At 34.8% G+C, this 12,083-nt stretch overlaps 1 protein-coding gene across 2 annotated transcripts in view; it reads right to left on the bottom strand.

Annotated features, from left to right (window-relative positions):
• The window catches only part of STAG1 (stromal antigen 1), a 434,712-nt gene that overhangs the window by 170,772 nt on the left and 251,857 nt on the right, over positions 1-12,083 (bottom strand). For both annotated transcript variants that reach the window (XM_032333876.1, XM_032333865.1), the window contains one exon: positions 4,007-4,211. In XM_032333876.1, coding sequence (XP_032189767.1) covers positions 4,007-4,211 — 205 coding nt within the window. The remainder of the gene's footprint in view (positions 1-4,006; positions 4,212-12,083) is intronic.

The raw sequence follows: 12,083 nt of genomic DNA on the forward strand, positions 1-12,083 counted from the left end.
TTAAGAGTCTGAGAGTGACCTATAATTAACTATGATGAAAAATGGCTTACTGGCACACTGAGGCCACCTTACTGTCACATGATGACCTTAACCACATTTTCTAATTTTCTCAGAATCCGCTTTAGAAAGAATTAAAGTCAATCACCACGCTATTAATACAATTTTTGTATTCTTAATCCCCCTTTGTTCAAATTAGTATTTCCACCTTAATAGTGAGTGGCAGTCAATATTAATTATAACATAGAAAATTATATAGGTGAGAAAACAGCAAAAAATAAAAAAGTTAAATCAACATTACTTATCTTGCAAATTGCCATCTAAAAGAAATTTAAAATTAACACTGTAAAGTACTGGCATACATTTTTAAATCAAATGTCTAAAAAAATTTAACTATAGGGGCGCCTTGGTGGCTCAGTGGGTTAAGCCTCTCCCTTTGGCTCAGGTCATGATCTCAGGGTTCTGGGATGGAGCCCTGCATGGAGCTCTCTGCTCAGCGGGAAGCCTACTTCCCCCTTTCTCTCTCTGCGTATTTGTGATCTCTTTCTCTTTGTCAAATTAATAAATAAAATCTTTTAAAAAATTCATTAAAAAATAATTTACAGATTTAAAAAATAGACTCTTTGAGAGTAGAATGGTCTTCATAATACGAAACAACAAAATGGTAGAACAAAGGGAATCCTATCTAATTTTGACCTTGGGGAAAAACAGAGACTATTTCCTCATGAAAATTTCATCAAAATGGGGAGTAAAATATGCTCAGTCTCAGATTCTAAATACACCAAAAATAATGACAAAATGTTACTTATTTAATTATATGCACAATATGTCCAACTGAGATAACTATTTGGAACAGAAATATGGGTTTTTAATTCTAAAGATTAATAGTTAATGAAAATTGTACTACAATGTGAAACACAAGGTCAAACAAATGGGAGAGTATGTTTTAAAATTCCAAATAAGGGAACAGAAAAAATAAAATAAGGAAAATATAAAATGTAACAGCTAACAGTCTGTTTCAGTTTAATGAAAAAAAGAATTCCAAAAAAAAAAGGGAAACACAATTTACCTCCAGTGGAAAATGAGACTACTATGAACTGTAGAATAAACAGACCTAAAAAACTACTGAATAATGAATTTTTAATAAAAATACGGTAAAAGTACACAATTAAATGCAATGCATAAACACTGACAAATAAGAAAATGAGTTATTTGGAAAACCAATTAAAAGTACTACTGATAAGACCACTCTGATGACTTATGAAGCTCTGGAACTCATCACATCTGTACCCTACAGAACAACTAACCTGATTGTCTCTCTTCTCAGCTAAGATATAAGCAATGTGAAGGAGCATTTTATTCCAAAGCCGATAATCATATCTGGCAATAACTGCCTTGTAACTGTCCATGCACATAGTCTTTGAAGCAGAGGATTAAATGTTCCTGCCCATTTTATCTAGTCCCCAAGACTCGTCCTGCAAAGTGAATAAAAATGATTATCTTTTAATCTACCCCTTGCATACATACCATTAAAAAAAAAAAAACAGAGAGGAGGGCAAAGATGAGGAAAAAAAAAAAAAACCTTGAAAATATGGATAGTTATTATCTAGTCTGGACTTAAGTACTCAGCAAAATCTCTGTGTTTAGTTGAAGGACAGGTGACTAAGTCCCACATTTGATGAAACTGAGCCTTGGAAGATATGATCATGAATACAGACACATAGCAATTATAGTAATATTTTGAAGTAAATTTGAAAATGACCTGAAAAATAAGTTACCATTTCTAAAAAATCAGAATAAACACAAGGTTGAGTTCTTTCCATTTTTCTTGGTATCCAATTTTTTTGAATAACTTCAGATTCATAGAGGCTAGATGTTGATATACAAAGAGTGTAAGTGAAAACAAAATGACATTTATCAAGCAGTTTAAAAGCTATCATGATCACAGGTAAACTTTGGGAAAAGAAAAGCAGAAAGGCACTAGAAGGAGCAGGAGCAAAGCTCAAAAGGAAAAGGAGAAAAGCTATAATTAAAATATATTTAAGTAAATGTAAAACTAGCAAATATAGATTGCCAGAAGGATAAATACAGAGAAAACAATACAACAATAAAAGCCACTGAAAATGGGCCAATGGTTAGGAGGTAAAATGAAGTCAGTAAAATACACTGTGAGGTCAGTAAAATACAGTAATACTTCATTTACATGGCAGTGGGGACAAACACAAATGTTTTAAAGTGCATTTTTTAGGCAACTGAGACATTTTAAAAGTAAAACTGTTCTGCTTATTTCTACATCATTCTTTCCCTTGTGTTCTTACACACAGTATGTGGCATATGTTTAATTTTTTACATAGAATGCACACAGATTTCTGGATTAAAGAGAAGTACTCTGAAAAATAAAGTATCCTGTCCCAACAGAGAAGCCCTATTTTTTCTTTCTTGACATTGTAAGCAAAATTTTTTGTCTTCTTTTTGGTATGAGTTGTTATTTCATAATTCTAAAAGCAGGAGCATTTCTAAAAGCATTCCATAATGCTTTTAAATTCTAAAAGCATTTCATATTTGCCTTTCATTCACTTGTTGTTTCCTTTTCTCTTCTAGTCTTATGAAACAAAAATTAACTTCTTATGAGAGCAAGTTTGGCTATTCAAAAGCAATTTCTATCTCACGTTTAAGTTCTGTTTATTTCAAACTGCTGCATTTACAGCATCTAACAACCAGCTAAATGGGCATTACTGTACATGGAGGAAAATGAGATGAACACTAAATGGAATATATAAAGAGAAAGAAAAAAACAAACTAAAATTAAGATACTAAAAGTCATGAAATTAGAAAGAAAAAAGTATAATAAGCAGATAATTTAAAAAGAATAAATAGTGTATTTGTACTACCTTTTAAAAGATCTCTTCTTCTTCCCAATAATGAGGAAGAAGATATCTCAAAACACAGAATTTAAACTGTTTGGTGTTTGTTCTGTACAGAAATTTTTTTCAGCAATAAACTATTTTTATTTTACCTTTTTAAAAAAAGATAAAATTGGGCCATCTTCCTCTTTTCCTAATAATAAGGAAAATGTTACTCTTGAAAAACTGTGTTTCATGTTTGTTTCATATAGACATGTAACTAAGAGAATAATGGACACAAACATAAATCAACTACATTAAATGGGGGGGGATAAAAAAAAAGGTGTGGGAAAAAAATATGGATGACTCTAAATAATATTATCATTTTGGCTTCAGGCAATAGATTAAGCCAGAAAATGACAAGATTTTAAACCATGCATTTCCAAAGTATATTCCCCAAAGTATCAGCATCAGCATAACCAAAATCTGTGAAACTCTGGGGGTAAGACCATGCAAGCTGTTTCAATAAGCCCTGTAGATGACTCTGATGCATGCAAAAGTTTGAGAACCAATGATTTAAATATATTCAATAAATGATAAATTTAATTTAAATGAAGATGAAATGCAATTAATGAAATTAAATCTGATGTTCATCAATATAATGTGTAAGATGAATACAAAGTTACTGCTACGAAAAAGGATATAATCTGGGATTATTTACACACATGAGTTTATGCTCTACATCATAGATGAAAAAAAAAAAGCCAGTCATTTTAGGTAAGCATAGTTAAAATAAATGAGGGGAAAACAGAACAATTGCTAAATTAATGAAATTCCCTTGTTATGGAGAAACAAGAAAAAATAAATACATTTGGCTGAGAAGTTCTCTAGATAAGAGTGAAAGCTAAGCCATCAATTCTTCAGATCAGCTAGCCTAAAAAAATTTTCAATTTCCATTGAATCAAGGCAATCAAATGCCAGTTACTAAATAGACATACATCTTACCTAAACAGATAACAGAAGCCATTCAGATGAATTTGGGGGAGGGAAAGGATAGTATTTTTTCAGGAGCACAGTAATTAAATACTTAATCTAAATACACTTAAACAGCAATAGAACATATTCAACAAAACTAAATGAAAAGGAATAAAATGTTGGTTACTTACCAGCAAGGGTACTTGTATGCCTAAAAGCTCTGACCTGGGAGTCCGACAAACCAGTCAAAAGGGAGATTACTGTGTCCATCATATACTCATCATAAATTATGCTATACTGACACTGTCGAATCAGGACTCCAATAAATTCACAAAAGTTTGAACGAAATTTTTTCCACTGAGGTCCAGGCATGGTAAGGGGATAATCCCCACTGTCCTAAAAAGAATAAAAAGAACTTATATTAAATTTGACATATAACAGCAATTTGATCCAAGTTTTCTTTCTTACCTATAAAGGAACATTTTCTTCTCAGAAGTAGATGTGGACAGATATTGAAGGTGACTTACACTGATACACTGATAGCTTTATATTTATTGTTTGTTTCTTTTGATCTTTCACAACTAAATAATTCATGACATGTTCAAATCTGTTATTTAGAACAACTATTTAATTCATTATTCTAAACCAACATTAAAAAAAACAACCACTTCCGATGTTGTTAAATTTGGGTCTTAGTTGAAATAATTTAAAGTAAAAACAAAAAATGAGAGAAAGTTTAGACTGGAAATGATATTTATGATTGAATTCAGATCAAACTAATCAGGATTTCGGTATCACATAGCATCTCCCAATTCTTTAAAATAGAATTTTTAAGAAATGAGAATTTCAAAAATACTTTATTAAGAAGTCCAAAACTAATTATTTGCACCTGAAACTGCAACCCTGTTTCTTCCAATTTTACTATAAATGTTCTATTAACTCTGTTTTATAGAGCAGATTTATTAACTTTTCAAAGAAAAGAAATCTAATATGGGCTCTTGGTATTACCAGCTTGCATCATTTTGTTTAAAAACATAAACTTGATGGGGTAATGGATGATGGGCAATAAGGAGGGCAGATGATATAATGAGCATTGGGTGTTACATGCAACAAGCCAAACACTAAATTCTACCCTGAAATTAGTAACACACTGTATGTTAACTATTTGAAATAAGACAAAACAAACCAAAAAACAACATGAAAATCACATTGAACCCAATTAGTTAGAAGTTTCCTACTCTAGCCTAAAACATTTTGGTGGAGAAATATAAATTCACAAATTGGAGAGTGAGAAATTCTGTGAACGCAGTATCTGAATATTCTCAATTTATGGCTGTTTGTTTCTTCTAGATCAAACTGCTGCTACAAAATTGGTTATGAGGGAAGGCTTGGGCTGTGCTGGTATCTTAGAAAAGAGAATTAGTATAATACTTGGAATAGCAGAAAAGAGAACAGAATGAAGAGATAGGTAAGAGCTCTTAGCACTAGGTCAAATACCACAAAAGGTAGTTAAAATTTTGGTGCTGTATGAGTGTTAGGGGGTTACTAAGCCTCAAAAAGATCAAAAAGGAACCGAAGGGGCTGGCTGAATCTTCCTAGTCCTTGAGATTAGGAGTGTCAGGGCTAGATGGGAGAGGGTAAAAGGAAAGTGAGAGCTTCTTCTCAAAGGTGTCTCAAGAGGCTGCTGCTGCTTCTATATCATAAAAGCTCATTAGGGTAGAGCTTCTCATGCTTTGTACCAACCGTGAGATTCAGCCACGTAGTACTCCTTCACAACATGAAAGAATGTAATTTATCTAAATAACCCACCTAAATAACCCAACAGCTAAAGAAAAGGCAGAAAAATAAGCACTTAGAAGTAAATAAAAGAAAACTAAGTATACTTCAAAAGATTCAAATGTAGCACAAAACCAATCCAAATTTTAAAAAATTCAAAGGAACTATAATATTTTATTTATCGATTTATTTTCTGAGGTATAATTCACATATAACATTTTATTCGTTTCAGGTATACAATATAATGATTTAGTGTATATACTGTGAAATGATCACCACAATAAATCTAATTAACATCTCTCACCATACAGTTACAGAAATTTTTTCTTGTGATTAAAACTTTAAAGAGCTATTCTCTCAGCAATTTTTAAATATGCAAAACAGCATGATGAACTACAGTCATCATGCTGTACTTTATATCCCTATGACTTACATATTTTATAACTGGAAGTTTGTACCTTTTGACCCATTTGCCTGCCCCCAAACCTCCTACACTGGCAATCACTAATCCTTTATGTGAGTTCCATGGAGTTTATTTGTTTGTTTGTTTTGGATTCCCCATATAAGTGAGAGCATATGGTATTTGTCCTTTTAAGTCTTATTTCACTGAGGATAATAACATCAAGGTCCATCCATGTTGTCATAACAAGATCTCCTTTCTTTTTTAATGGCTGAATAATATTGTTGTGTGTATCGTGTGTGTGCATTTATACTTTTATGTATTTTTTATTGTATCATATATATATATATATGCTACATTTTCTTTATCCACTAATCCACTGACAGGGTTCTGGTTCTGGGATTGTAAAGTCCATAAATTTTTTTTTTTTTTTAAGATTTTATTTATTTATTTATTTATTTCTCAGAGAGAGAGAGAGAGAGACAGAGAAATAGAACGAGACAGAGAGAGAAAGAGCACACAAGCAGGCAGAGGCAGAGAGAGAAGCAGGGCCTCTGTTGAGCAAGGAGCCTGATGCAGGACTTAATCCCAGGACCCTGGGATCATGACCCGAGCCAAAGGCAGTAGCTTAACCCACTGAACCACCCAGGCGTCCCAAGTCCATGAATTCTTAACTCTATAATGGTTTACTACAGGAACTCTGGAGGACAGTAGAGTCTAGTGAGTGAATGTTCTTCCAAGGAAGAACTTTCGGGTTCTGTTCCCAAATGCATTGACAAGCAACTAGTAGAAAAGTTTATTTTAGAAGTTTTGGGGACACTGATGGAAGAATAGAAAGTAAAGGATACTAAGGTTCAGAGATAAGAGCCATCAACAAAAACTACAAAATTTAGAGCTTCTAAAATGAGAACAATCTTATAACAGGTCCACTGCAAGGTAGAGCTCGTGCAGGTGACAGAGGTGGAAAGCTAACTGCATAATTCCTAAGCATTTGATATTTGGGAACCCCATCTGGTCACAAACTACAGGTATCAAAAGAGATAAAATACTCCTTAAGAGTAAATCCAAGAGAATTGTTTAACTCAACTGATGGACAATGTCTCATACACACACACACACACACACACACACACACACAAAATCACCTATTTTTGATAAAACACTGGCTTTTGGTTACCTAATTTCAATAGATATACCCAAGGATATATACTACTATTGCTATAATACTATTAACAGAGATCTGTAAATACTTATTTAGAGAAAGTATCCACCCACTCAACCATTCATGTATTCATGTATTTACTGGGCAATAAATATGATCCAGGCACTAGTTGTAGCATACAAAGATGAGCACACCAAGAATCTGCTTCTAAAAACTCCTACTTAATTTTTTTTCAGACTGAGATTTAATTGATACATAATACTGTATAATTTATCTAATACACCTATATATTGCAAAATGATTAACACCAGAGCATTAGCTTAACACATCCCAGCACATTATATTACCCATTTCTTATTTTTTGGTTAAAACACTAAAGATCTACTCTCTTAACAACTTTCATGTATATAACACAGTACTATTAACTATAAACACCACTCTATACACTAGATCCTTAGAACTTATTCATCTTATAATTGGAAGTTTATACTCTTTAGACAATTTCTTCCCATTTCCCCCATCCTCCAAAGAACTTCTAGTTGAAAAGAAGGACGTATAAAAAATAAACAAGTGAATGATAGGAGCGTTATGAGGGTAGACAGTACTACTTAGGAAGGAACGCCAGTTTTCTGCAGAGGCAACTGGGCAGGAGAAATTGGGTCAACAACACTCTAAGCAATAAGATTAGCAAATTCCTATAAAACACAGATAGAGAGTATAGAACTGCTTTAAGTTTGGCAACCTAAACCAGATTTTGCGGTGGAAACCAAGAGAAAAGATGGGGCCAGATTACAGGGAACCTTCTTTTCATATAAAGTCTTCATTAAAATAAAGGCAAGCTTTATTTTGGAGGCAATGGGTAGCCACTGAAAATTCTTGAGCAAGTAAGGATCATAAACAGATGAGAGGTTTAGAAAATATTTCTGGGGTGCCTGGGTGGCTCAGTGGGTTAAGCCTCTGCCTCCAGCTCAGGTCATGGTCTCAGGGCCCTGGGATGGAGGCCCACATCAGGCTCTCTGCTCAGCGGAGCCTGATTCCTCCTCTCTCTCTGCCTACCTCTCTGCCGACTCGTGATCTCTCTATGTCAAATAAATAAATAAAATCTTTAAAAGAAGGACTACTTATCACTGCAACAGATCCAAAAATGAAGGGGGAATGCAGAGAGCGCCTAACTAAGATAGTAATGATGACAACGGACAAAAGAGGAGATATGATGTATACTCAAATATTGAAAAATAAAATCTACTGACGTGACTCCTGGAGAAAAATGACTTGCTTCTGGTTTGATTTACTGGTGGATTTACTCACAACAAAAAACAAAACAAATAATTGTTTGCCCATTATTCTCTTGAGGCCTAAAACTTTTGTTTAGGGATGCTTAATTACTATGTCCCATAAGAGAAAACACCCTTTAACTCATAAATGATTGGTATAGAATATCCTATTTCCAGACTTCAGGCCACACTGGCTTCTACATTCAAAATAAATTCAAATATTCAGAAACAGATCAATAGATATTTAAACCACTGAATGGCAAGTTGAGTGGCATAAGCAGAATGTTAACAAAGTACCAAATTATTTGATACGTGCAAAGGGAAAACTACTTTTACAAAAAGGTTCAATGGCATCACACTGTAAGTGATCTATTGTAGCATCACTAATAAATGGACAACCTGCCATTATGTACTATCTACTGTGATACAATATGAAGTACACAGCATCACTTATGAAATTTCCTTGCAAAACATATGTAAATGTAATAGAATGAAGCCTTTAGACCTAATTTTCAGTTACCAAATACAGGAGATTTAGGAACAAGCTAAATGATAACCATGAGGAAGAAAGAGAAACAAAAATGTGGGATACTTTAAAGGACAACTAGATTGTTGTCAACTAAAAGTTAATGTCATGCAAAGAAAAGAATGTAGAGGAAGTGTTTTATATTTTGAAAAACTACTGACAACAGAACAATCAAAGGCCAATATTTAAACCAGTGTGCTTTAGCCACATTGGCTTCTTTGTTGTCAAATACCCTAGGTGTATTTCTTTCTAAGGGTCATTTGTACAGTTTAAATTTTCTCTTCTTCTAGACATACACATGACTGCTCCATCACCTCTTTCAAGTGTTTACTTAAGCTCACATTTTTTTAAAATTGATTTACTTATTTTCAGAAAAACAGTATTATTTTTTCACCACACCCAGTGCTCCATGCAATCCATGCCCTCTATAACACCAACCACCTGGTATCCCAACATCCCACTCCCCCGCCACTTCAAACCCCTCAGATTGTTTTTCAGAGTCCATAGTCTCTCATGATTCACCTCCCCTTCCAATTTACCCCAACTCCCTTCTCCTCTCTAACACCCCTTGTCCTCCATGATATTTGTTATGCTCCACAAATAAGTGAAACCATATGATAGTTGACTCTCTCTGCTTGACTTATTTCACTCAGCATAATCTCTTCCAGTCCCATCCAAGTTGCTACAAAAGTTGGGTATTCGTCCTTTCTGATGGAGGCATAATACTCCATAGTGTATATGGACCACATCTTCCTTATCCATTCGTCCGCTGAAGAGCATCTTGATTCTTTCCATAGTTTGTCGACCGTGGCCATTGCTGCTATAAACATTGGGGTACAGATGGCCCTTCTTTTCACGACATCTGTATCTTTGGGGTAAATATCCAGGAGTGCAATGGCAGGGTCAGAGGGAAGTTCTATTTTTAATTTCCTGAGGAATCTCCACACTGTTCTCCAAAGAGGCTGCACCAACTTGCATTCCCACCAACAGTGTAAGAGGAGGTTCCCGTTTCTCCACATCCTCTCCAAAACATGTTGTTTCCTATTTTGTTAATTTTGGCCATTCTAACTGGTGTAAGGTGATATCTCAATGTGGTTTTAATTTGAATCTCCCTGAGGGCTAGTGATGACGAACATTTTTTCATGTGTCTGATAGCCATTTGTATGTCTTGATTGGAGAAGTGTCTATTCATATCTTCTGCCCACTTTTTGATATGTCTGCCTGTTTCGTGAGTGTTGAGTTGGAGGAGTTCATTATAGATCCTGGATATCAACCTTTTGTCTGTACTGTCATTTGCAAATATCTTCTCCCATTCCGTGGGTTGCCTCTTTGTTTTTTTGACTGTTTCCTTTGCTGTGCAGAAGCTTTTGATTTTGATGAAGTCCCAAAAGATCATTTTTGCTTTTGTTTCCTTTGCCTTTGGAGACATATCTTGAAAGAAGTTGCTGTGGCTGATATCGAAGAGATTACTGCCTATGTTCTCCTCAAGGAGTATGATGGATTCCTATCTCACGTTGAGGTCTTTTATCCATTTTGAGTTTATCTTTGTGTACGGTGTAAGAGAAATCTTTGTGTACGGTGTAAGAGAATGGTAGTGTTTCATTCTTCTACATATAGCTGTCCAGTTTTCCCAGCACCATTTATTGAAGAGACTGTCTTTTTTCCACTGTATATTTTTTCCTGTTTTGCCGAAGATTAATTGACCATAGAGTTGAGGGTCCATATCTGGGCTCTCTACTCTGTTCCCCTGGTCTATGTGTCTGTTTTTATGCCAGTACCATGCTGTCTTGGTGATCACAGCTTTGTAGTAACGCTTGAAATCAGGTAACGTGATGCCCCCAGTTTTATTTTTGTTTTTCAACATTTCCTTAGCGATTCGGGGTCTCTTCTGATTCCATACAAATTTTTGGATTATTTATTCCAGCTCTTTGAAGAATACCGGTGGAATTTTGATCAGAATGGCATTAAAAGTATAGATTGCTCTAGGCAGTATAGACATTTTAACAATGTTTATTCTTCCGATCCAAGAGCATGGAATGGTCTTCCATCATTTTGTGTCTTCTTCAATTTCTTTCATGAGTGTTCTGTAGTTCCTTAAGTACAGATCCTTTACCTCTTTTATTAGGTTTATTCCCAGGTATCTTATGGTTCTTGGTACTATAGTAAATGGAATCGATTCTCTAATTTCCCTTTCTATATTTTCATTGTTAGTGTATAAGAAAGCCACTGATTTCTGTACATTGACTTTGTATCCTGCCACGTTACTGAATTGCTGTATGAGTTTTAGTAGTCTGGGGGTGGAGTCTTTGGGGTTTTCCATATAAAGAATCATGTCATCTGCGAAGAGAGAGAGTTTGACTTCTTCATTACCAATTTGGATACCTTTTATTTCCCTTTGTTGTCTGATTGCTGTTGCTAGGACTTCTAATACTATGTTGAACAAGAGTGGTGAAAGTGGGCATCCTTGACTTGTTCCTGATCTCAACGGGAAGGCTGCAAGCTTTTTCCCATTGAGGATGATATTTGCTGTGGGTCTTTCATAGATAGATTTGATGAGGTTCAGGAATGTTCACTCTATCCCTATACTTTGAAGCGTTTTAATCAGGAACGGATGCTGGATTTTGTCAAATGCTTTTTCTGCATCAATTGAGAGGACCATGTGGTTCTTCTCTCTTCTCTTATTAATTTGTTATATCACATTGATTGATTTGTGAATGTTGAACCATCCTTGTAGCCCAGGGATGAATCCCACCTGGTCATGGTGGATAATCTTTTTAATGTGCTGTTGGATCCTGTTGGCTAGGATCTTGTTGAGAATCTTAGCATCCATATTCATCGGTGATATTGGTCTGAAATTCTCCTTTTTGGTAGGGTCTTTGCCTGGTTTGGGGGTCAGGGTAATGCTGGCTTCATAAAGTGAGTCAGGAAGTTTTCCTTCTACTTTAATTTTTTGAAACAGCTTCAGGAGAATAGGAGTTATTTCTTCTTTGAATGTTTGGTAGAATTCCCCAGGGAATCCATCAGGTCCTGGGCTCTTGTTTTTTGGGAGGTTTTTGATCACTGCTTCAATCTCGTTACTAGATATCAGTCTATTCAGGTTGTCAATTTCTTCCTGGTCCAATTTTGGGGG

This window comes from Mustela erminea, chromosome 1 (genome assembly GCF_009829155.1).
Source record: "Mustela erminea isolate mMusErm1 chromosome 1, mMusErm1.Pri, whole genome shotgun sequence".
Lineage (NCBI taxonomy): Eukaryota > Metazoa > Chordata > Mammalia > Carnivora > Mustelidae > Mustela > Mustela erminea.